The sequence below is a fragment of the Symphalangus syndactylus genome, chromosome 21 (genome assembly GCF_028878055.3).
Source record: "Symphalangus syndactylus isolate Jambi chromosome 21, NHGRI_mSymSyn1-v2.1_pri, whole genome shotgun sequence".
In the NCBI taxonomy this organism is placed as follows: Eukaryota; Metazoa; Chordata; class Mammalia; order Primates; family Hylobatidae; genus Symphalangus; species Symphalangus syndactylus.
The window spans coordinates 54,033,811-54,057,407 of NC_072443.2; the positions used below are offsets into that span (position 1 = coordinate 54,033,811).

The 23,597-nt window shown below is 51.4% G+C and overlaps 1 protein-coding gene and 1 non-coding gene across 6 annotated transcripts in view; both read left to right on the plus strand.

Annotated features, from left to right (window-relative positions):
* GRIP2 (glutamate receptor interacting protein 2) overlaps positions 1 to 23,597 on the plus strand; it is a 112,119-nt gene that overhangs the window by 54,269 nt on the left and 34,253 nt on the right. For 4 of the 5 annotated variants that reach the window (XM_055260611.2, XM_055260610.2, XM_055260613.2 and 1 more), the window contains exons 2-3: positions 23,089 to 23,169; positions 23,448 to 23,583. In XM_055260611.2, the coding sequence (XP_055116586.2) occupies positions 23,089 to 23,169; positions 23,448 to 23,583 (217 nt within the window). Of the gene's footprint in view, positions 1 to 8,490; positions 8,572 to 23,088; positions 23,170 to 23,447; positions 23,584 to 23,597 lie in introns of those variants that run through there. The other variant, XM_055260612.2, reaches the window with a different exon arrangement.
* Positions 17,890 to 17,996, plus strand: LOC129471795 (U6 spliceosomal RNA). Its single transcript, XR_008653743.1, has one exon. It is a non-coding gene; the product is annotated as a U6 spliceosomal RNA (small nuclear RNA).

The window sequence follows — 23,597 nt, forward strand, 5'->3', positions numbered from 1 at the left end:
GCACCTGGTTCTCACGGTCTGGCTGTCTGCCCATCCTAGTTGGGCCACTTTACCAAAGCCCCTTCCCCTCTCTCGACCTCATTTTCCCACTGTAGCATGGGAACAGCAATGTCTATCCCATAGGACTCTTGAAGGATTCCATGAGACAGTGTACATAAAGTGCTGCGTACCCAGTAAGCGCTCAGCAAATGCTGGCCCTTTCCTTCTCTCTAAGGCATTTGCGTTTGGACGGAGGGTCATGCTTGATCCATGGGTGGGTGGTGGGACTCCGGGCACAATGTTAGCCACAGGCTGACCCTGGGACCAAAGCTGGTCACAGGCACAGGATGACAGCTGTGCCCACCCCTCCCAAAGCCTGATCCACCGCCCTCATGCCTTGATTACCAGCCACAAGGGGGAGTCGCTGCATTAACTCCAGGGTGCAGAGGTCCGTGCACTGCTCCTGACAGCTTGGCCTGTGTACAGCTGCACAAGCTCTCTGTGTCTTCACCTGAGGGGCCGTCGGAGAGCCAGCTCCTTCCTAAATGTCATCCACATGGCCGGTCACAGTGCCAGGAATGCCACAATACAGTGCCAGGAATGCCCTGATTCAGTGCCCTCTCTTCTCTGCAGAACTGTGTCTGCAGAACCCGGCCCTGCGTGCCTAGCCAGCCCACCTGCTCTTTAGGGCCCCTTTTGGTGGTGCCTTTCCTTCCCACTTCCCACCCTCTGCTCAGGCTGTGCCCTCTCCCTGGAAGTCCCTGCCTACCTCACCTTTGAGTGTTGAGTTTCTTTGTCCCTCGAGGCGTGGCTCAGACACCGCCTCCACCGGCAGCTTTCCTGGACTCCTCCTCTGACCATCCCTGCCTCTGTTCTGGGTGGGTTTGTGGCAGATCCTCTTTGGATGTAGTCCCTTTTACAAGAGATGCTGACATTTAGACATGTGTAATGTTCTTGGCCCACAGTAGGCCCTGTGTGAGCAGCGGCTGGACTTTGAACTTGGGTTTCTTGAGTCCGAGCCCAAGACTTTCTCTAGGACAGGGCAGGGAGGGGCCGCTGCATCCTGAGATTGGATGCTTAATGCTGCTTTTTCCTGGAGCTGAGCCCCAATAGCTTTGTCCATTTATTTCCATGTTTTGCTTTTTGTTAGGAAGGCAGAGAGAGGGCTGGTGGACAGTCAGAGCAGCCCCTGAGGGGAGGAGGATGGGGAGGGTGGACAGACAGCGAGGCCCGACCCCTCACCCAGGAGCGCTCTGAGCACCCATTCAAGTCAGTTTTCTAAGACACTTCGCCGACCCTATCCCTCTCTCCCTCCAAACTCTTCCAGCAGCATCCTCAGGAGAGAGTTCCAACTTCTAACATGCCATTTGAGGCACCTATTTATTTTTAATTTTTTAACTCCAAGTTCCAAAGCTTGAGCTAAATTTCTCAGTTCAAAGCACACATGGTTCTGGGCCATCCCAGTGTCAGATCTGGCTCTGTATTATCTTATTTCTTCTCCTTCATGCCCTATCCCCACCCCCAATTACTTCCCTCTAAACTTGCACTTGAAATAGGTGAAATAGGTCTTTCTGTCTGTGTGTACCCTTGCAGCATAGATAGTGCTTTATGTGTCTGCTTTCAATACATAATGACACCACATTTCAATACATAAATGATACCACAGGGTAGATCTCATTCTGTCTCTCTTCTTTCCTTCCTTTCCATGGTCCCTCCCTCCCTTTCTCCCCTCCTTTCTTTCTTTAATGTGACACTAGGTTTTCTAAGATCCGTTCATGTGGCTGCACTTCTAACTGCTGTGTCTCTAACCGCTGTGTCACACTCCATGGTGTGCAGTCACCACGTTACCTGTCCCCTACCCTAGGATGGAGTCCCAGGTCACCTTTACCAACATTCTCAAGAGTTCATGCCCCTTAGGGACCTGGGTAGGGGATAGAGAATTACTCTGCAATAACTTCCAAGAGTGAGGGTGCTGGGACACAGGTGGCCAGACATGGAATTTCTCCTAACACCACCAGGTGCTGCCACTGTGGCTGCCTCAGTTTACCCCCCACCAGCTGTGCTGTGACTTTTCATCTCCATCTCCCCACATCTTCACCAGATCTTGGTTTTGTCTGCATTTCTAGCATTTGCCATTTTGAAGAGAGTCAAGTGGGAGCTCGCTGTTTCTGTTTTCACTTCTCTGGTGACAGTTAGTTGGGACGCCTCTGGATGAACTTGGGGCCATTTGCCCTCCATGCTCTGTGCCTCGCCTGTTTATAGCTGGTGCCCATTTTTCTTTTTCTTCCTGTTTTGCATCAAGATACATCCTGACTCCATGCTTTCTGACCTCTCCCACTGGCAATTCCTCAAACGTGCCCTGTTGGCTGTCATTAGAGGAGCTTTGATGCTCAACTGAAGGGGAAAATGAGGCTCAGAGCAGAAGGGACCTGGATTGCAGATCTCCCGCCTCTGAAGTGCCTGGCCCATTTCCTCCCTCAGACCCCTCACCCCCGTGCCATCCTGACCCTTGCAGCCCACTCCCGGTAGTTGTCATTGCAAAATAGAAGTTAGGTCACACCACGACCCTGCTAAAAACCCTCCCCTCACACTCAACAGAATCCCACCTCCTCTCCTTGGCCTCAGCCAACCTTGTCTCTGTGCCTTAGCTACACCTGCCCCTCAGCTGCTCCTGGTACCCAAGCTTGGTGGGCCTACCTGGAACCTCCTCCTCCCTTTGTGCCTTCTCATCCAGCTCCAGGCAGTTACTGCAGAGCAGTCCCCTCCCTCTACCTCACCCACAGGTCCTTACAGGGTGTGAAGATGCTGGTGAAGGAGACCTGGAGCTCAGCTTAAAAGTCGCCTACTCTGAGAGGCTCTCCCTGACCACCTGCCTTGTATTCTCTGTGCCAACATTGTGACTGTGTCTGTCACAGCCCTCAGGACCATCTCGAATGCCTTCTGTCTGTCTGTCTGGTTTTCTTGCTGGATCTCTGGTCCTCCCTAGACCAGAAGCTCTAAGAAAGGAGGGTCTGCCTGCTCTGTTCACTGCTGAAACCTCTGGCCCAGCTGACCTCTGGAAGGTAGTAGGTGCTTAGTAAATATTCTCTGAGTGAATGAGTGACCATAGAGACAGGGCAGGGCCATGATCATGCTGGCCATCTCCCTGTGCCCACATGCTATAGGTTTTTAGGTGTTTTGCTCATTCACTGAGCTTCTCAACAAAGACCTTGTTAGTACAGACAACTTCATCATCCACATTTTAGAGGAGAAACCTGAGGCTCAGAGAGGCCCACTGTACAGTTGTGCTCCCATGTCCTCTCCTCCAGGAGGGAAGCTATTGTGGGTATCAAGGGAAGCATGGAGCCCAAGAGGGAGCCCCTGGGAGCTGCCCCATCCGTGGCCAGGCCCCTGGCCTGCTGGTGACTTGACCCTGCCCAGTCAGGGGTTCCCAGCCCCTCTCAACATGTGTTTGTCTCTGGCTGGCTGCGTTGGTCCTCCTGACTCTGTCTTCACATGCCTGGGCTGTGGAGAGTGGTTCCGTATGTGCATTTCTCGGGGCCACTGGGTGGGGATGCTGTCAGGCAGGCCTGGGTTCAAACCCTGGCTCCCCTTGACATTCTGCCTAAGGGCAAGTGGCTTCACCTTTCTGGGCCCTGGCTTCCTCATCTCTGAAGTGGAGATGTTCCTGGGATGAAATGAGAAAATGTGTGTAAAATGCTGGTCACAAGGCCTGGTGCGTGGAGTCTCTGCTCCGATTATGTTAACGGTGGCTCTTCCCAACATTCTGGAAACCCCCACTCCTGAGCCTGTCCACACGGCTGCCATGCTTTGCTCTTGTGGCTGTCGGAGCCTCCTTGGCCTATGGCCTTGCGTGTTTTCCTGTAGGCTGGCAGGCTCTGTGGGTCTGAGGCCCACAGCTTGGGGCAGCCCACTGGGTGGCACTACCCCTGAAGCTCCTCCCAGCCTTCCCTGCAGTCAGGTGAGGGGCCGTGAGGGCTGGGGAGATGTGGGATACCTTGGACAGAGTGGGGACAAGACCAAACAGCGCCCCCTAAGAGGGGGTCACCTAGTGCCCCTCCCCTGTGGCTGGTGGAATCCCAGACTGAGCCTCAGTTTCCCCATCTATAAAATGGGTACAATAATGCCCACCTGGCTGAAATGTTTAACAACAAGATGCAGGTTCTGAGAGGACCAGGCAGGGAGGGAGCAATTGTCCTGGCCCGGCCCCTGGGGTGGAGGGAGGAGGGTCGGAGGAAGAAGCAACTGACAGCCCAGAGCAATAAAGGTTTATCTCTCTTGTCCTTGAATTGCCATCGCTGCCTCCCTCTCACCCAGACTTCATTTCCGGCTGTCACTCAGGGCCCCTGGTGGGCTCAGGACAAGGCTCGCCTGTGTTATGACGGACTCAGCCCTGGAGTCTGAGATGAAGGACGGAGGCCTGGGTCCAGGCCCTCGCTGTGCTGGTGGGGCACCCCTGACAAGGCCCTCTCTGGGTCTCAGTTTTCCCATCTGCGCAGCATGGGCTTGGTTCTCAACCACAGTGGCCACTAGCCTCTGGGTGGGAGGGGCTAGGGGTCTTAGGAACCCTGCAGTGTGAGAGGCAGCCCCACACAAGCAGAATGCCCCAACTCTAGTGCCAGTGGTGCCCCCACTGAGAGACAATGTGAGGGCCCTGCAGGCCTGGCCCTGCGTTGGGAAGAGCATGTGGTGACCATGAGTTTGCAAAACCCTTCCAAGGTTTCCCACCCTTACTCCTCACAAGGGGCAAGTGAATCTCAGACAGATGTGACTTGCCCAGGGTCATGCAGCTTGTGGGTGGTGGAGCTGGGATTCGAACCTGGGCATATCTGACCTGTGTGCTTAGCTCCCTTGAAATTCTGTTTCTGGCCTGTTTGGCGGCGTTAGTTTAAGACTTTTGGCAGGGAAGTGGGTGGATGAACGCTTTCTGTTTCATTAATACATGGTCTTCCCAACCCTAGGGGGTAGATATTTTTATTATTCTCATTCTACACCCGAGGAAGCTGAGATCCAGAGAGATTTGGACAAGTGCCCCGATCACACAGGAATCCATCTTCCAATTGTCTCACAAACCTGGGGACATGGAAGTGTCAGGGCCCCTCCTGACCAAAGAGGGGCTGCCTGCCAGCTCAGTGGCCCTGCCATCTCCCCTGGGCTGCTCAGTCCCCCTCACGTGTCACCCACAGCATTTGAAACATGGAGCAGTCAGATGCTGTCCTCAGGAGCCCCTGGTGGCCTGGGTGCTTGGCAGACCTGGCTTCCAGCCACCTTGCATGCCCAGGCAATCTGTTCCCCTTTTCCTCTGCTTCCCTGAAGTTGGCAGCATTGGACAAGAAGGATCGTCTTTGGAGGGTGATCAAGCAGCAGCTTTGCCTCCTCTCATGTCCTAGAAGGAGCCCTTGCTGCTCATTCCTAGGCCGCCTCCCAGACGGAAATCCTTCTGTCACCTACTGTCAGCCTGCACTCTATGTTTGAGGTGCTTGCAAAGCTGTCTCACTCCGCTGCACTACAGCTGTCCTTAGCTCTCCATTTCCTGCAGGATGAAAGACAAACTCTTCAATACAGTGCTCCTCAAACTTCATATGCATCACCTGAGGACTATCTTAACATGCAGCTTTTGATTTGGCAGGCCTGGCGGTGCCCGAGCATCTGCGTGTCTGACAAGCTCCAGGTGATGCAGATGCTGCTGGTCTTCAGACCGCACTTGGAGGAGCGAGACCCTAGTAGACCACCCCGGGCCTGGCTGTATCTCTGTTTCCTTCTTTGTCTCCTCACTTAGTCATGTGGGATTTCGGCCATGGACTCACACACATGCAATGGCTTTTTCCTTCGTGGACAAACTCCTTCCCATCCTTCAAAGTCAGTCTAAAAAACCCTTCTCAGTGGACTCCCAGACAGAGCTAATTCCTCTTCCTCTGCACACCCAGAAGCTTTACAAATCCCTGAAATCCTGAGGCCCATAGCAGTGCCATTAAGAATAGCAGTGCCATTAAGAATAGCAGTGCTGGTGCCAGGCCTCCTGAGTGTGAAACTTGGCTCCACCCTTACCAGCTGTGTGACCTTGGGCAAGTTGCTTAACCTCTCTGTGCCAAGTTAGTTATTTAAATTCTGTCTTGTTCCAAAATGGACCAATAATTGCTTCTGAACATGCACTTGGATAAAATCAAGTGAAAACGTGCTCAGTAGGGTGTCGAAGACAGAGGGCAAAGGGGAGATGCTGTTTCCCATCTGCCTCTTTGTGTCTTGGTCCTACATTGCATAGCATGGCAGGCACTCAGAGAAACGCCACACAGAAGCTCTCCCATAATCCACGGCATGAGCTTTCCAGGAGCTTGGGGGTCCACAAAAGTAAACTCCAAAGGAGCAGTGAGAGAGACAGAAATGTGGCAAGGCTTCCAATTGCCAATCTTAATCACTCATTTAAATGCACCTGTATGGAGAGCAAATTTTGTTTTGAGAAGGAGCAGATACAGGAGTTTGAGACCAGCCTGGGCAACATGGCAAAAACCTCATCACTACAAAAAATGTAAAACTTAGCCAGGCATGGTGGTGCCTACCTGTAGTCCCAGATACTAGGGAGGCTGAGGTGGGAGGATCATCTGAGCCTAGCCAGTGTGTTGCAGTGAGTGGAGACTGCGCCACTGCACTCCAGCCCAGGTGACAGAGTGAGACGCTGTGTCACACACACACACACACACACACACACACACACACACACACACAAAAGGAGAAAGAGGGAGAAAGAAGGGGCAGATCTAACTCCAACTGCCTGGGTGCCATGCGCCTGTCCTCCCTGACTGAAGAGGCTGTAGATGGAGGGAATGGAGGCGAGTGGGGTGAGGGTCTGTTAGAGCAGTTCACATGCATTCCTTCCTGCGTGGTTGAAGCTAAGACTGCTCCAAAGTGGCCTCTGTGCCCTGGTGAAGGTCAGGGTCTTCATGGCGAGCCTCTCCCTGACCACTGCCAGGGTACCGGTGGCCAAATTGAGTGCGTGTACCCCCGTCCCTGCATGATTTGAGTCGTCCAGCAAATGTCCACTAAATTCAGGTCTTCCTTCTGCAACCTTACCCTCACCACCCACCCTGTGGCTGAGACCTTGGCATCACTGCTGGTCAAGGGAAACTTGCCTGGCACCTGGACCCTTCCCCAGAAACAGATCTCAAGTCACCCAAAGAGGAAGGCACCATGGGAAGTGGGTGACAGGGCAGGGTCTTGAGTTTGCAGATACAAAGGCACAAGTAGCCCTGCCCCAGATTTAGAACCTGGATTATTCTAAAGATGCCACTAGTGTTGGGCTGGCAGGAGGCAATGTGGGCGGCCCAGGAATTGTGGCTAAATTCCATGCTGGGGTCACTGTTCTGGAGGGAACCCACAAGAAGCCTCGGGTCCATAACTACCAGGCAGCCCTCTCCCACTAGCTGCAGGACACATGGAAGAAATATGAGGCTCGTGTGTTCCCACGTGGCCAGGAACTCCATGGGAGGCAGGACTTGTCTGTCTGATTCTCTGTTGCCAGATGCACTGTGCAGTTGTACAGGTTGTTGACACCCACCATTCAGTGCCCTGTCACCATCACCCCACCCTTCTTGGTGTCTGACCCTCAGTTGGTGCCAGCACACACTGGTGGGATGGAGGGCAGGGGAAATTGGGTGCAGCCTGCCACCCCTTCTCACGGACAGGTAGAGGAGGACCCTCGGGTGTCCATTAAGATCAGCCTGGTCAGTCCTGAGCCAATGTGGAGGAATCCCAGGAGTGTGCAAGGCTAAGGCCCAGCTGGGTCTGGGATGGGGCAGAGCCTGCCAGGTGTGGCCGGAGCCTGTGACCAACTGGCCCTGCCTATCAAGCCCAGAGGCGGGCAGATCCTCCACCCAGCTCACTTGGTCTTCACAAAAAGCTGGGTGGCCACTCCATGTGGCAGGCTGCTGGATTCATCTTCCCTAAGTCCCATCTTACCGAGAGAAAACTGATACCTAGGAGAGGTAGTTGGAACATTGGTGGGAGGGCTCTGGAGGGTCTCCAGGCTCAAGGGTTTCTAAGCTGAGACCTGCAGAGATGCCCTGGCATTGTTCATGCAGTCAAAGAGTCTGTGCTTCATCTAGCTTATGTCCTGGGGTTCTGTGCAAATTCTCTTGGAATCTGCCACTTACAAAAAAAAAAAAAAGTTTGGAAAGCACTGTTCCCTGTCTCCAGATGAAAAAACTGATGCCTAGTGAGGGCAGAGTCGTCTGCCAAAGTCCCAGGGCAAGTTAGGAGCAGGCTCTCTCTCTGCCTGAGAGTCCTGGAGGAAGCCCCAGGCATGCCACCTTCAAAGACCCCCTGTCCAGACCCAGGCTGCAGGGGTGGGGCATATTGGACCCTGTCCTGGAGCCAGCCTTGACAATAGCCATGTCCCCTTTAAGCAGAGAGCCGCCCGCTGCAGTGGGTGGACTCGGTGCCCAGCCAGTGGGAGCTGTGAGCTTCCCTCCCACAGCCCCTCCCTGGGGAGGGGAGGGAGGGCCAAGCAGCGTGGCTCCCGAGGGAGTTGGTGGGCAGCAGGGGAGACAATAGCGAACATGCTGTGTGGGCTCAGCCGGGAGACCCCTGGAGAGGCGGGTATGTAATGGAGGATCTGTGGGCAGAGTGATGGGGCTGAACACATAGATCCCTCTGGAGCTGCTGCCCAGAGAGAGGGGACTGGATGGCTGAGACCTGGGACTGCCACTCCCTGGAGACCCAGGGTTTGGGGAGGGTGGGGCAGGACACTTGCTGGGGCTGTCTGTCTGACCCTGGCCACTGTCCTGCAGCAGGATGGCTGAGCCTCCCCCAGGGCTGTCCAGCACAGGCAGGCAGAACAGGCGGGTCTGGAGGTTCCGAGGGCAGTGCTCAACCTTGTAGGAGGAAGGCTGGTCCCATCTGGGTGTGAGCGAAGCCTTTTGCCCAATGTCAGGATCTGCACAGCTGCCTGGTGGGAGTGAGTGTCCGACCCAGAGGGGTGAGAGCCCAAGGCCCATGGGCAAGGTGGTGGTGAGGAGCTCCTGTGCCGGCACAGGTGGGCAGGAGGCTGGATCTCAGCAGAGGGAGAAACTCTGGTTTGGGGGTCTGACTGGTGAGCCCCTGGGGCTCTGGGAATGTGTGGGATGGGGGATCACAGCTGCCACATTCCTGGGTGTGCTGAGGCTGGGACCCAGGGGAGGGGCAGACACGATTGTTCCATCTGTCTCTCCAGCCTCAGCCTGGGCTTACCTTATTCCTCCAAAGAGGGAGCTTGGGGCCTGGACCAGAACATACCGCATTCACTGCCCTGGGGTTGCCTCACTGGTTTCTTCCTACGCTCTTGACATATCTTTGCACAACAGCTCCAAGGGCAGGGACTGTGGTCCCAGTGGACAGAGGAGGAAACCAAGGCTCAGGGAGGGCAGTGGCCGAGCTGGGATTGACACCCAGATGACTTTTACAGCAGAGCCCCCAGCCCTGCTTCTGAGGGCCCAGTGGACTTTGATTCCCACCTCCCTTCCCATGGCAATGAGCAGAGCCAGGTCACCTCTGGACCCAGCCTTAGCGACCCAGAAAAAATAACACTAATAATCATAATAGCTGGCTGTTGTCGAGAGCTTCCTCTGGGCCAGGCTCTGTTCTAAGCTTTCTGTGCATTTTCTCATTTAATCCTCATAACCACACTGCCACTTGGGTACTGTTATTCTCTCCATTTTACAGTTGGGAAAACTGAGGCAGAGAGATGCTAAGTGACTTGTTCAAGGTTATATAGCCAGAAGTGACAAAGCTGGGATTTGACCCGATGGGCCCACCCATCGTTGGCAACTGCACTGTAAAAGGAGGCTCTGCCTTCTTGGCCTGGGCACATCTGTTCTTTCAACCCAAGGCCCAGGTGAATGGGGTCACCTTGGTCTGCTGTGGTCAGGGCCACAAAGGCAGCAGTGCCCTGGAGACCTTACCTGGGGCACTGCCAGGGAGGCGTCTCCCCCTCCTCATGGGCCTATGACCTCCGTCTCGGCCCAGGTTCAGCATCAACTGCCTGGGCCTTTGCCCAGTCTCCTTCCTGGCCTCCTGGCCTCCACCCCGTTGCTGCCATGGGAGGAAGCTTGCCAAAACTCAAATCTGCTCAGCTCCTGAGCCTGGCATTCAAGGCCCTTCCTGACCTCTCTGACATTTTCTCTCTCTGATGACTTACTTGACTTTTACCCTCACCGCTGTAGCGCCCACCCTAGGTCTCCTCCCCAGATCACAGAACCTCATGATCACACTTGCTTCAGTGTGCATCAGCACCAAGGCTCTTCTTCCAAAAAGTGTAAAGATGGAGCTTCAGGCACAGTGGGATCCAGATGCTCAGGTAACATCATTAGGACTCTGGGTCTCTTTGTAGCTTGCTCTGCTTCACTTTAGTGAGCTTCATTTCCAGGCAGACTCTCTCCTCTCCTTGAGAGTTCCTGGCACCTTCAAACGTATGGTCAACCAGCTCAGTCATCCCTAAGGAAAGAGAGCCTATTTCCAGTAGTTCCAGCAAATGCCCCAGAAACGGCTCTCATTGGTCCAATTTGTGTCACATGCCCACCTCTGATGGATCACTGAGCCTCTGATTGGCCACGCCTGGTCATGTGGCCTCTCCTGGAGCTGGTAAGGGCAGCCATATACCTCCACATTTGGCAGAGAAGACTGCAGCCCTGAGAAGTCAGCCCACTGGCAGTGTGCCTCAGTGAGTGCCAGGATTGGAGCTGGGCTCTGTGGACCAGGCAGCCCTGTGCCCTTTCTCTGCTCCTGATGGACTCTGGGTGGGTCCCTTCTCAGGCCCCACACCCTGGGCATGTCCAGTCTCGCTCCAGGGAGTCTTGTTTTCCTGTCACTAACCCCAGAGCTCTGTCAGGAAGGGATCGTGACCTGTCTCAGTTGGCCAGGGCTGGGGCACACAGTAGGCCTGAACACAGATTTTGGCAGGAAGTCCCTCTCCTTGTTCACTCTCCTGCCTTGAGGACAGGAGGCCTGCTCTGACTCCGCAGCCACAAGGACATCTTTGTTCTGGGCCTGCCAGGTCTGAGCAGGCACTTGCTGCCATGCTGGGGGCAGGGAAGTCTCAGTGGGTATGGGTGTACGTGTATGAAGGTCCCCCTGCTGTGCCCTGGGCTGCCCATTCCTCCGAGGGGCCCTCACCAAGCCTACCCCTTGGCTCTGAAACTCCTCGGGCAGGCCTGGCCTCCTACTCCACAGCAGGGGCTGTGGCCATGGGGGATCCTTCGCTTGAGTTTGCATCTGTCTCTTCCTAGTCTCTGACCTTGAGAAACTCATTCCGCCTCTTTGATTCTCATTCTCCTAATCTGTAAATGGGAATTGAATTAAAAAAATATTTGCTGAGCATGTACTACATGCCAGACAATGTTGTCTGTGCTGCACACAGCAGTGAGCAGACAGACAGAAGCCCGGCCCCCTGGAGCTGACATCCCAGTAAAAATAGTCGTAAACAGTTAGATGGTGTTGATTGCCCAGAGGAACATGAAGCAGGGAGGGAGCGGAGAGGAGGTGTGGAGGTACAGAGTGCATGTGTAAGTTTAAACAGGCGGATGGGGAAGGTCCCCCTGAGGAGGTGACATTTCTACAAGTTCCTGAAGGAGGTGAGAGGGGAGTTTTGATGATGTCTGGGGAAGAGTTTTGTGGGCAGAGGGAACAGCTGATGCAAAGGCCCTAGTGGGGTGTGAGTCTGGTGGGCCTTGGGTCGAAAGGACAGATATGCCCAGGCCAGGGAGGCTTCACCTCCATTTAGAGTGCAGTTTCCAAGGTGGGGTGGGCCCATAGGGTCAACTCTCAGCTTTGTCACTTCTGGCTGTGTAACCAGGAACTAGTCACTTAGCATCTCCGTGCCTCAGTTTTCCCAGCTGTAAAATGGGGAGAATAACAGTGCCCAAGTGGCAGTGTGGTTATGAGGGTTAAGTGAGAAAATGCAGTGTGCTGGAATGGAGCCGGCCAGGGCGAGCATCAGGAGGTGAAGTCAGGGGACCGAGGACTAGTTGTGGTGAGGACTTCTGCTTCTACTCTCCCTGATCTGGACTTAGTCTTCTTGTGATTGCAGGCAGCCACCACTGGGAAACTGAATGGTTCTCTAGGTGACCCTGATTTTGAGGTCATGCTCCTTGAGTTTGCTGGTTTTAGAGTGGGGCAGGGGAGCAGGACCCAGAACGCAGAAGGCCAACCCCCAAATTGGTCCTGTGCCCCCGCTCTCCCATGGTGGGATATTGGCCTGCGTGTGGCTCAGGCCTGCTGGGCAGGAGCCCCTCTCCCTGTGTGGAGGAGGATTGTGGGGGTGCGGCCTCTCTAGGTGATGCCATGGGTCCTGCTAGCCCTGATGCACCCAGCCTGTGAGTGCCTGAGCCCTAACTCAGGGGCTCTTGGGGTACTGGAGCTGTCACCTTCCCAGTGCCCTGGTGCTTCTCATTTGGGGTCTGTTGCCCTCCTGTTTGGAGGGAAAGAGCAGAGCCGAGGGTTCAGGGCATGGTCTGTTGTGAGGTCAGGGAGCCCTGGGTTCCAGGTGCCTCTGCAGCTCACTAACTCAGTGGCTTCTCTGGGCCTCAGGCTCCCTATCTGTAAACTGGGGACAATCGGTGAGCCTCCCTCCTGTGGTTCTTAGGACAGTTAACTGACTTAGCATCCATAAAGTGCTTAGAGCAGGCCCGGCCCAGGGAAGGGCGCAACACTGGGTGCTACTTATTAAGGTTCTATTTTTTTTTCTTTGCAATCCTTGGCAACAAATGAATGAGGCTTCAAATTTTTAAATCTATTGATGCATTTCTTTTTGTCTCCCTGAAAAATGTGCTTCTGCCGAGCCTATCTGATCTTTCTATGCTGCTCTCCCTATGGAAGCTGGGCTTCCTGGGAGGCTTGTCACCCGTGGGGATTGGAACTGTCATTCAGAGGTCAGCCTGTAACTGGCTTTGAGGCATCTCCATCGAGCCCTTGGCCTGTTCCAGCCCTCAGTGGCTAGGGAGGAATGCCCAAAGGAGCTGGGGCTCTGCCTGGAGCTGAACAGCCCCGGGGCTGCAGGCATTACAGCAACTTCCAGGCTTGCATGGATGGGGGAGTAGGCAGGAAGGTGCCCAGAGGGTAGGGCCAGACCCCTTAGGGAGCCAGAAGGCCTGGGCTTCAATCCTGGCTCTGCCACTTAGAAGCTCTGTGCCCCTCGGCAGTTCCCTTGACCTCTCTGTGCCTCAGTAGGCCTGGGTTCAAACCCTGGCCCTGCCCTTTATCATGGGATATCACTTAACCTCTCTGTGCCTCAGTTTCCTCATCTGTAAGATGAGAATCATGATTATACCGCCTCAAAAGTTGTGAGGATTAAATGAGATCATGCTTAGGAAGCACAGAAACTGGCACTTAATCACTAGGAGCTGTCATCATGATTGATCTAGGAAAACCTTTCAACAAGGTGAGGGAAGCAGGCAGGGAGGGAACCGCCATGTTTTATGGTTTCTGTGCACACTTCCCCACAGTTCCTCCAGCAACCCATAAGGTGGGCACCAGTACCCCCATTTTGCAGAGGAGAAGTCTGAGGCTCAGAGAGAAGTGACTTGTCCCAGATCCCTTAGCCAGTTGGCAGCCGATTTAGAATCAAAGTCCCAAGTTGGACTGACTCCAAAGCCTATCCCTCCCTTCCCACCATATCAACGATCCCTTCCACGGTGGAGCAAAGCTGGCCGGGTCTGGACCGTCACTTGGTGGAGTGCTTAGCGCCCAGGGTCCTCTTCAGCACCCAGGGTCCTGGTGTGCTGGCATGGTCCTGGCTGACAGCTCACCGTCCCTGCAAATCATGTCCTGTTTGCCCCAAGTGGAGCCTCTGGGCATTTGTTTTCTCAGTGGTCCCTTTTGAGATGCTGAGTCCTCCCTCCAGGAGGCTCACAGAATAGGGCAGCAGTCAAAGCCGGTTGACTTTGTAGTCCCGCCCACTCCCCCACGCTTCTTTCCAGCCACCCCGCTTAGGCAGGACCCTGGCGAAGGCAGCCTGGCAAGGAGTTGACTTCCTTTTCCCTTTGTCAAAGCTCAATAGCCCCCTGGGGCCCCAGAGAGCGGGAGATAATGAAGGCAAATTAGCCATGATTTCAAGAGAAATAAAATAAAAAAGAAGCCCACCCACCCCGGCTGCAGCGTGGGCCTGAGTACCAGGTGTACAGGTCTGAGCTCCAAGCACGTTTCTCCCTCTGTCCCTCCTCCCCTGACTTGCACACCCCACATTTGCCGGGACTGGCTGGCACCACTGCGGAAATGAATTTTCCTCTGAAGCGAGTTCCTACAGGACGATTGACTGAAGGCAAAAGCTCATAATTGCCCATTGCTGGAAGGAGGAGACAGGGAAAAAAAAACATGGATAAAAATATCTCTGTTTTTTATGCACGTTTCCAGCTGAAAAGTGGTGGGAAAGATGTTTTTGAAAAGGCTTCATCTCTAAGCATGTAATTACCAGGTCCTGGAACAAAAAAGAGAGAGTGAGAGAGAGCAAGCATGTTCTCAGAGGAAGGGGCCTAGGGTCTGAACCCCCAAGGGGTTTTCTATAAATAAAGTAATCCCCTCAACTTCTCAAGCTCTGGCCAGCTGTAGTCAGCCATGAGAGAGACACCCCCATTTTACAGAGGGGGAAATGGAGGCGCGAGTCACACAGCCAATTGGTAATTCTAACCCTATTTTGATTCTTGGTTTGGATGCTGCCTCAGTTCCCCCCCATCTGAGGATGTTTGTGAAAGAGAGGCCCTATGTCCCCTCTGAATAGGCATCAGCAAACACTGCAGCATTCCTTCCGGGCACCTTTCTGACTATGCCGGGGGATCTTGAGTGCTCAGAAACCTCTCATCTGGCAACTCGCCTATCAAGAATGGCTTCTTTTTTTTTTTTTTTTTTTGAGACGGAGTCTCGCTCTGTCGCCCAGGCTGGAGTGCAGTGGCGCGATCTCGGCTCACTGCAAGCTCCGCCTCCCGGGTTCACGCCATTCTCCTGCCTCAGCCTCTCCGAGTAGCTGGGACTACAGAAATGGCTTCTTGACTTCCACAAGAGGCCACCAAGGGCACACCCTGAGATGCACATGCATTCCCCAGGGAAGTCTCTCGAGGCCTCGCCTGCTGCCCACTGACTTTTTGCGCACAGTAGTATGACTTGTTTTGTAGCACACAGTCAAGTCTCTGACAGCTGGGAAAAGAGACGGCTCACAGCCTGAACCCCAAACCAGCCAAAAATTGTAGCAGGAAGGGAGTTGCGGCCACTCGGTGTTGAGACCAGCAGACTCTTGCACCTCCGCCGTCCCTAAGGTGTCACTGTAACCCAGTTTGTCACCTGGTAGTGCACTGGAGCAAAATCTGAATATTGGGATAAGGAAAGGGAAGAGAGGCAGTGTCAGAGACAAACTTGGAGGGCACCACAGAGACCCAGTGCATGGGTCCTCCCCTTTGCTAGCCAACATCAGGCACCCTGTGCTTCAGCATCCAGCTTTTGGGGGTTCCATTGTTCTCCCCGTCTGAATTTCTGACTTGTTTTTACAATTAGGGCTCACAGCTCCACATCCACTCTGGGATTCCACTGCTCTGAATTTGGTGAACTTGGGCTTTGGCTTCCTTATCCTTTCCTTAAGAGATAATCCTTCTCCCTCCCCCACTTTCCTCTTAGGATTCATAAACCTGGAGCTAGCAAGCTTATCTCTGGTCTTCCCAAGACAGCTGGAGAGAGAGAGGGATTTTCCAGGGACAGAATCTAATCTGCACAGGATAAGACATATTTTAATTCCAGAATTGCCCTCATAAAATACCGGAGACATTCACTGTCACACAGTTGATAGAACCCAGTCTTTTTGATTTTATTAGCTCAGAAACATCTTGTTGAATCTAAATGAAGTGCGTATTAGGAAACCGTAATGGGAGGCATTATACTTAATGGGGTGTTGCCTGAATCCGTTGCGGCTGATGTGAACTGGAGGTGGAAGGGGAATGAGCGGAGCTGCTGAGGACCCAACCCCAGGGGACCTGGAAATGATTCCTGGCTTAACTGCTATTTGATTTGTTATTTATCAGCCGCTGGCAAGCAAAGAGAGCCCAGCCCTGGTCTGGCGGAGCACGGTAGTTGGCGACTTGGACCTTTCTCAGTGGTTACAGCTGCAGGTGGGAACACTCTCAGGCTTCCGTAGGCCCAAGTTGAGCAGCAACACTAACTCAGGCTGAGCCCCGCCCTCAACTCAGCAGGATCCGGCCCGGAACCAGGTTGAGCCCCACCTCCGACTCAGTCTGAGCCCCGCCCTTAACTCAGTCTGAGCCCCGCCCTTAACTCAGGCTGAGCCTGGCCCAGACCCAGGTTGAGCCGCTCCCCTAACTCAGGTTGAGCCCCGCCCCTGACCCAGGTTGAGTCCTCTCCTGACTATAGAGCAATGGTTCTCAATTGGGGGCGATGTGGTTACCCTAGGGCACATTTGGCAATGTTTGGAGTCATTTTTGTTTGCCACAGATGCTCCTGGCATCTGGTGGTTAGAGGCCAGGGATGCTGCTCAGCTTCTTACAATGCAGAAGAGAAGCCTCCACCACGGGAATCATCTGGCAAAAAATACCCATAGTGCGAAGGCTGAGACACCTCCCGTAAACTGAGCCCTGTTTCCAGTTCTGGCTGAGCCCCGACCCTGGCCCAGACTGAGTCCTGACCTTGACTCAGGCCACTCATACTCTGACTGACCCAGCCCTGGCTGAACCCTAATCAGACCCTCCCCTCATGAAAAAGACCTGGCTGGAGCAGAGTGGGGGAAGTGGCCTCTGCCACCTGTGGGCACCGAACCTTCTCCCATCCTTTCTCCCGCTGCCGCTGAGGATGGGAGGGCGCGTGGGCCGCTGGGTCAAGTCTCACTTTCCATGGGTGTGAGGTTGGGGAGGAGAGCGAAGTTCCCACAGCTGGCAAATGGCAGAGCCAGGATCTCTACTGAGGCCTGGCTGACCCCTGAGCCTCTTCTGCTAACACTAGGCTAAGCTGGAGCCGCAGAGGTTGGGGTGGCAGGAGAGCCCTTCTTCAAGGGCAGGCGGGGGCATGTGCGGGCTCAGACGAGGCCTGAGGAAGGAGCAGAAGGTGTCCAGGAGGGCTGAGCCATGAGGCAGCACAGGGAGCCCACCAGCTTGATGGTGTGTCCCTTCTCACTTTGGCAATTGTTCTTGCCCGTGTCAGCCCAGTACTGAGAAAGGAGACTTAGATGAGGAATGTGAAAAAAATAACCCGGTCGATGGGGCCTCAAGCACAGGGTAGAATACGCAAAGAGGCCTGGGGTCTGCTTCCAGCTCTTGGTGGACGCTGCTTTGGACAAAGACCTCCCTTTTCTGAGCCTGTTTCCTCGTCTGTCAAATGGGTGTGATCACAGCACCTACCTCCTCCCAAGGCCACTGTGAGAAGTGAATGAGATGGAATGAGATAATGTGGTGGTGTGCACAGGGCATGGCTGCTGCAGGATCTGTGAGTTTCCTTCCCCTCTCTGTCAGCACATAGAGGAGAAACCAGAACATGCCCCATCAGGCTGAACCCTGCCCTTAACTCAGGCAGAGCCCCACAAAATGAGGTATGTGCAAAACGAGGGATGCTGCAGGGGGACTAGGGCCCAGCAGGTGACCAGACAACCTTCCAGCTTCAAACTCCTTTGAAATGCTCAGGTGCATCACAGAGGGGGAAAGTAAGGAAAACCTCGGGCATCAGAAATGAAGCGAGTGAGAGTATCAAGGAGATAAGGATGTCTGTGTAATCACCCCATCAACTTTGTAAGGGAGGTCTGGCCAGTCCAATAAGGCAAATAAGAGAAATGAAAGGCATAAAGTTTAGAAAGTAAGAAATAAAACGGTCATTTTCACAGGTGATATGATTATATAGAAAATCCAAAAGAATCTATGGCTAAACTTAGAATTAATACGTAAATTTAAAAGTTCAGAATATGTGCTCGCTTAGGCAGCACAGATACTAAAATTGGAATGATACAGAGAAGATTAGCATGGCCTCTGTGCAAGAATGACACACAAATTTGTGAAGTGTTCCATATTTTTACAAAAAAAAAAAAAAAATAGAAAGAATGAATAAGACCTAGTATCTGATAGCACACTAGGGTGACTATAGTCAATAATAATGTAATTGTACATTTAAAAATAACTAAAAGGGTTTAATTGGATTGTTTGTAACACAAAGGATACATGCTTGATGTGATGAATACCCCATTTACTTTGATGTGATTATTATGCAGTGTGCACCTGTATCAAAATATCTCGTCTACCCTATAGATATATACACCTACTACATACCCACAAGAATTAAAAATAAATTTTTTAAGCTCAGAATATAAAACGAACTGTATATTTTTACACAAGGAACAAATAATTAGAAAATGAAATTTGAAAAAAATCCGATTTCTGTAGCTTTAACATACTTTAAATGCCTAGGAATACATTTAATGAAAGCGGTATAAGACTTTTTCTCATACAAGTACACAGTGTTCTTAGGAGAAATTGAAGATAAAAATGAATGGAGGAATATACTGTAATCATTGACTGGAAGATTCAATATTGTCTCCCAAAGAAAAAGACATCAATTCTCCACAAATGGGCCTATAAATGCAATGCATTTCCACTCAAAAAATAAAGAGAAATGGAAAACGAGCGGGATGAGTGCAGGTGATGCTGGGGCTTCTCTAATGGGGTGGCAGCAGGAATGGGAGGGGGGATGTTTGTGCATCTGGTAGCCGAAGGCTTGGGTTTTAATGGCTCAGAGCTACAGGAAAAGATACCTTGTACTTTCCCAAGTTGGTACTGAGACCCCGGCACAAAGCCAGGACCTTTGGAGAGATCTACCCTCAGTGAAAGAGGAGACTTGGAAAATATTCACCCACCTATCAGGGAGCTAAAACAAAAGCTTATCTGTCTCAACTCGGCCTCCAGTGGTCTCCTTTGAGGATTTGTAATCTAAGGTGTGCCCCTTGTTTCTGGTGAATGTTAGAATTTATAATACCACCATGGTTCTGGAATCTTTGAGCCAAGATTGGTATTTACAATACCATGGGGTATTGTAAATTCTAACAAGTGTTGTAAATACCCATAATCATTGGTATCAGGGTAATGATACTTTGGCAAGCACCCAGGGGAAGAAATGGAAAATTCTCTCTGGACCCTGGAGCCCTACAACCAGGCTGAATAGAATTCCCGCAGTTGAAGCCCCACTAAAGATGAGCTTACAATCCAACAATTACCAACCACACGAGGTAACAGTCTACTGTAAGGGAGAGTCATCAGACACCTAGGCAGAAGAAATACCTCCCAAGAGTTTGAGATAATGGAAAAATAGAATAATAGATGAATGCTCAAAAGATTTAAAATTATTAGAAACATAAGGAGCAACAGAAAAAGAAAGAACAAAATATAAAAACAGAACAAAGATAAAAGCAAAATAATCAAACAAAGCTTTCAAGAGCCATAAATGTACTGTTGGAATTAAAATTTGGGATGGGTATTAGACTAATAGTTATGGTATTACTTTGTAAGGTGGGATATAGTACTTTTGTTATATAAGAAATATGTTCCTATTTAGAAATGCATATTGAAGTATTTAAAGATGGAATTGCATTATGCCCAGGATTTGTTTTAAAATATTTCAGCATAGATAAAAATAAATGGACTAAATATGGCAAAGTGTTAATGATTGTTAAAACTACCTGTTAGGTAAATCCAATTCATTATACAAGTGTTTTTCTTGTTTTTTTTTTTTTTTTGAGACAGAGTCTCGCTCTGTCGCCCAGGCTAGAATGCAGTGGCACGGTCTCGGCTCACTGCCAGCTCCGCCTCCCGGGTTCATGCCATTCTCCTGCCCCAGCCTCCAGGGTAGCTGGGACTACAGGCGCCTGCCACCGCGCCCAGCTAATTTTTTTTTTTGTATTTTTAGTAGAGATGGGGTTTCACTGTGTTAGCCAGGATGGTTTCGATCTCCTGACCTCGTGATCTGCCCCCCCTTCGGCCTCCCAAAGTGCTGGGATTACAGGCGTGAGCCACCGCGCCCGGCCACAAGTGTTTTTCAAACTTCAGTGTGACACAGAGTCACCTAGAAGGCTTTTCAAAGCACACATTATTACATCTGACAATGGATTTGTATCCAGAATATATGAAAACTCAATAACAAGGAAACAAACAACCCAACTTAAAAATGGGCAAAAGCTTTGGCACTTCCCCAAAGAAGATACAGATGAATGGCAAGTTAAAAAAAAGTGCCCAACCTCATTAGTCATTAGACAAATGCAAATTAAAATCACAGTAAGATACCTCTGCACATGTATTAGCATGACTAATTTTTTTTTTTTTTTAATTAGGGAGATAGGGTTTTGCCGTGTTGCCCAGGCTGGTCTTGAATTCCTGGGTTCAAGCAATCCTCCTACCCTGGCCTCCCAAAGTGTTGGGGTTACAGGTATGAGCCAATGTGCCCAGCCTAAATTTTTTTGTTTAAACCCTAACTGATATTACCAAGTGCTGATGAGGATGCACAGGATTGAAACTCTTTTACATTGTTGGTGCAAAATGGCACAGCCACTTTGAAACAGTTTGGCATTTTCTTATAAAGTTAACCATATTCTTGCCATACCACCCAGCAATGCCATTCCTGGATGAAACAGAAACTTATGTTCAAACGAAAACCTGTATGCAAATGTTTATTATGGCTTTATTCAAAGTCACCAAAAATTGGAAACACAAGTCAATAGCTAAACAAACTGGTACATCCATTGGATGCAACCCAAGTCATCCATAAAAAGATGCAAACTACTGATACACACGACACTGTGGCTGAATCTCAAATGATTATGCTAAATGTAAGAAACTAGACTCAAAAGCGTACATACTGAGTGATTCCACTTACATGACATTCTGGAGAAGACAAAATGATAGAGACTGAAAACAGATAAGTGCTTATGGGGAACAGAGGATGGGGCAGGGACTGACTACAGTGGAACATCAAGGGAGAATTTTGGGGGCCAATAGAAATGTTCTAAAACTTGGTTGTGGTGGTGGTCAGGAGACATTTTCCAAAGCTCATCAACATGCTCACCACAAAGAGTAAATTTTACTATATTTAAATTTTTATTTATTTTTATTTTTTATTTTTTGAGATGGAGTCTCACTCTGTCACCCAGACTGGAGTGATGTGGCGTGGTCTTGACTCATTGCAACCTCTGCCTCCTGGGTTCAAGCGATTCTTCGGCCTCAGCCTCCCAAGTAGCTGGGATTACAGGTGCCTGCCACCACGCCCCACTAATTTTTGTATTTTCAGTAGAGATGGGGTTTTGCCATGTTGGCCAGATTGGTCTCGAACTCCTGACCTCAGGTGATCCGCCCACCTTGACCTCCCAAAGTGCTGGGATTACAGGTGTGAGCCACCATCCCCCGGTCTAAATGTTAAAAAGTGGAGAAAAATATAAGTTAGACTAATATACTAATATACACACACATACAGATTCCTGGAGCCCACCCCCACAGTGCTTCCTTTTTCAGGTCCTAGTTGGGGCCCAAAATTTTCCTTTCTTACTTCCCTTTCCTTCCTCCTTCCCTCCCTCTTCCCTCACCTGCCCTCCCCTTGCTTTCCTTCTTCCTTTCCTTTCCTTCTTCCTTTCCTTTCCTTTCAAGTAATTAGAAAATGAAATTTGAAAAACAATCCAATTTCTGTAGCTTTAACACACTTTAAATGCCTAGGAAAGGCAATACCTTGGAAAGGAAATCCCATCCCTTCCCTTCCCTTCCCTTCCCTTCCCTTCCCTTCCCTTCCCTTCCCTTCCCTTCCCTCCCCTCCCCTCCCCTCCCCTCCCCTTCCCTTTCTTCCTTCTTTCTCTCCCTCTTTCTTCTGTCTCTGTCTTTCTCTCTTTTTGAGACAGAGTGAGGGTCTCAGAGTCTCTCTGTCACTGGAATGCAGTGGCACAATCACAGCTCACTATACTTTCAACCTCCCAAATTCAAGTGATCCCCCTACCTCAGCCTCCCGAGTAGCTGGGACTACAGGCACGCACCACCATGCCCGGCCAATTTTTGCATTTTTTGTACAGATGGGGTTTCACTATGTTGCCAAGGCTGGTCTTGAACCCCTGGGTTCAAGTGATCCACCTGCCTTGGCCTCCCAAAGTGTTGAGATTACAGGCATGAGCCACTGTGCCCAGTCAAGAATTTACATTTCTGACAAGTTCCCAGGTGCTGTGGGCCTGGGGACCACATTTTGAGAATCTCTGCATCATACTGTTCTACCTTCTTTATGTTTGAAATGTATGAAAGATTTTCTACTAACTTAAAAGAAGCAAAAAAGACAGATTTCATTGCAGATTAGACGTATCTTAGAGAGATAAAGAAGACATGGAAAATATGAGAGAATGGTGGATGTGGGTCATGGAGAATAAAATGGAAAGTTCTAAAGTACATCTATTAAGCTTTTCAAAAGAGAGATAGCTGATGGAAACAATATTTGAAGAAACACAAGGGAGCGCTTTCTCGAATTAGAGTGAAGGAGGACAGACTTATCTCAGGCTGCCTAGAACACCTGAGAATGTGATTCGTAAACTGTAAAGTGCAGTCCTCACGAGGAAGCATTAATCAGGTCCACCCAGGATTGAGTTTCCTCTTGGTCAGAGCTGTCTCACATGAGCTGTGCTGCCTGCGTGTGAGAGAGCTCCCCATCCCGGCAGGTTTGTAAGCACAGCCCTGGGTAGTAGAGTCAGCAGAACTGGGTTCTAATGCAGATTGCATAACTCTCCAGCTGTGTGACAATGGGCATGAGTTGGCCTTCTCTGAGCCTCAGCTTCCTTATCTGTACAGTGGAATAATCTGATCCATGGTAACAACATTGACAGGGTTGTTGAGACAGTGAACCACAGAATGGCTGTGAAGCTCCCAATATATAGCGTAGTGCTCAAATAATGTTATTCAGCCCCAAGGGCAGGGGCCAGGCTTTCTTTGGGAGGAGCAGCCGTGAGGGTTCTCCAGCAGAGAATCGGGTGGAGCTAGTGGCAGGAGGGAACCCATCTTACAGACCACGTTCACGGAGTGGAAAATTACCGAAGCAGAGGAGGTCTGCAGGAATGGAAACGAAAGTGGAACTCGGCCTTTCCCTCTTTCTCCCCTGCAGACGATGGGCCCTACTCCAAAGGAGGCAAGGATGCAGGAGGGGCCGACGTTTCCCTGGCGTGCCGCAGACAGAGCATTCCAGGTAATGAGGCTTCCCTCATTCCCTCTTTTTCTGCCCTGGAGGCACAGAGAGCCCTAGGTGGGGGTCAGACGGCAACAGCTCTGCCGCTAACTTGCCCTGTGACCTTAGACCAGCCACTTAACCTCTCTGATTCTCCTCTGTAAAAAGGAGGTGATCATCACGCAGGGCAATGCAGCAGAGTGCCCTACTAACCAGGTGCTCGCCTCACTTATCTTAGAGCTGGGGGCCTGGAGTGGCCCCAGCTGCCCGCTCAAGCCCCCATCCCCATCTGTCGGCAGAGGAGTTCCGAGGGATCACTGTGGTGGAGCTGATCAAGAAAGAAGGCAGCACGCTGGGCCTGACTATCTCAGGTGGCACCGACAAGGATGGAAAGCCCAGGGTCTCCAACCTGAGACCTGGGGGACTTGCAGCCAGGTGAGAAGTGGGCT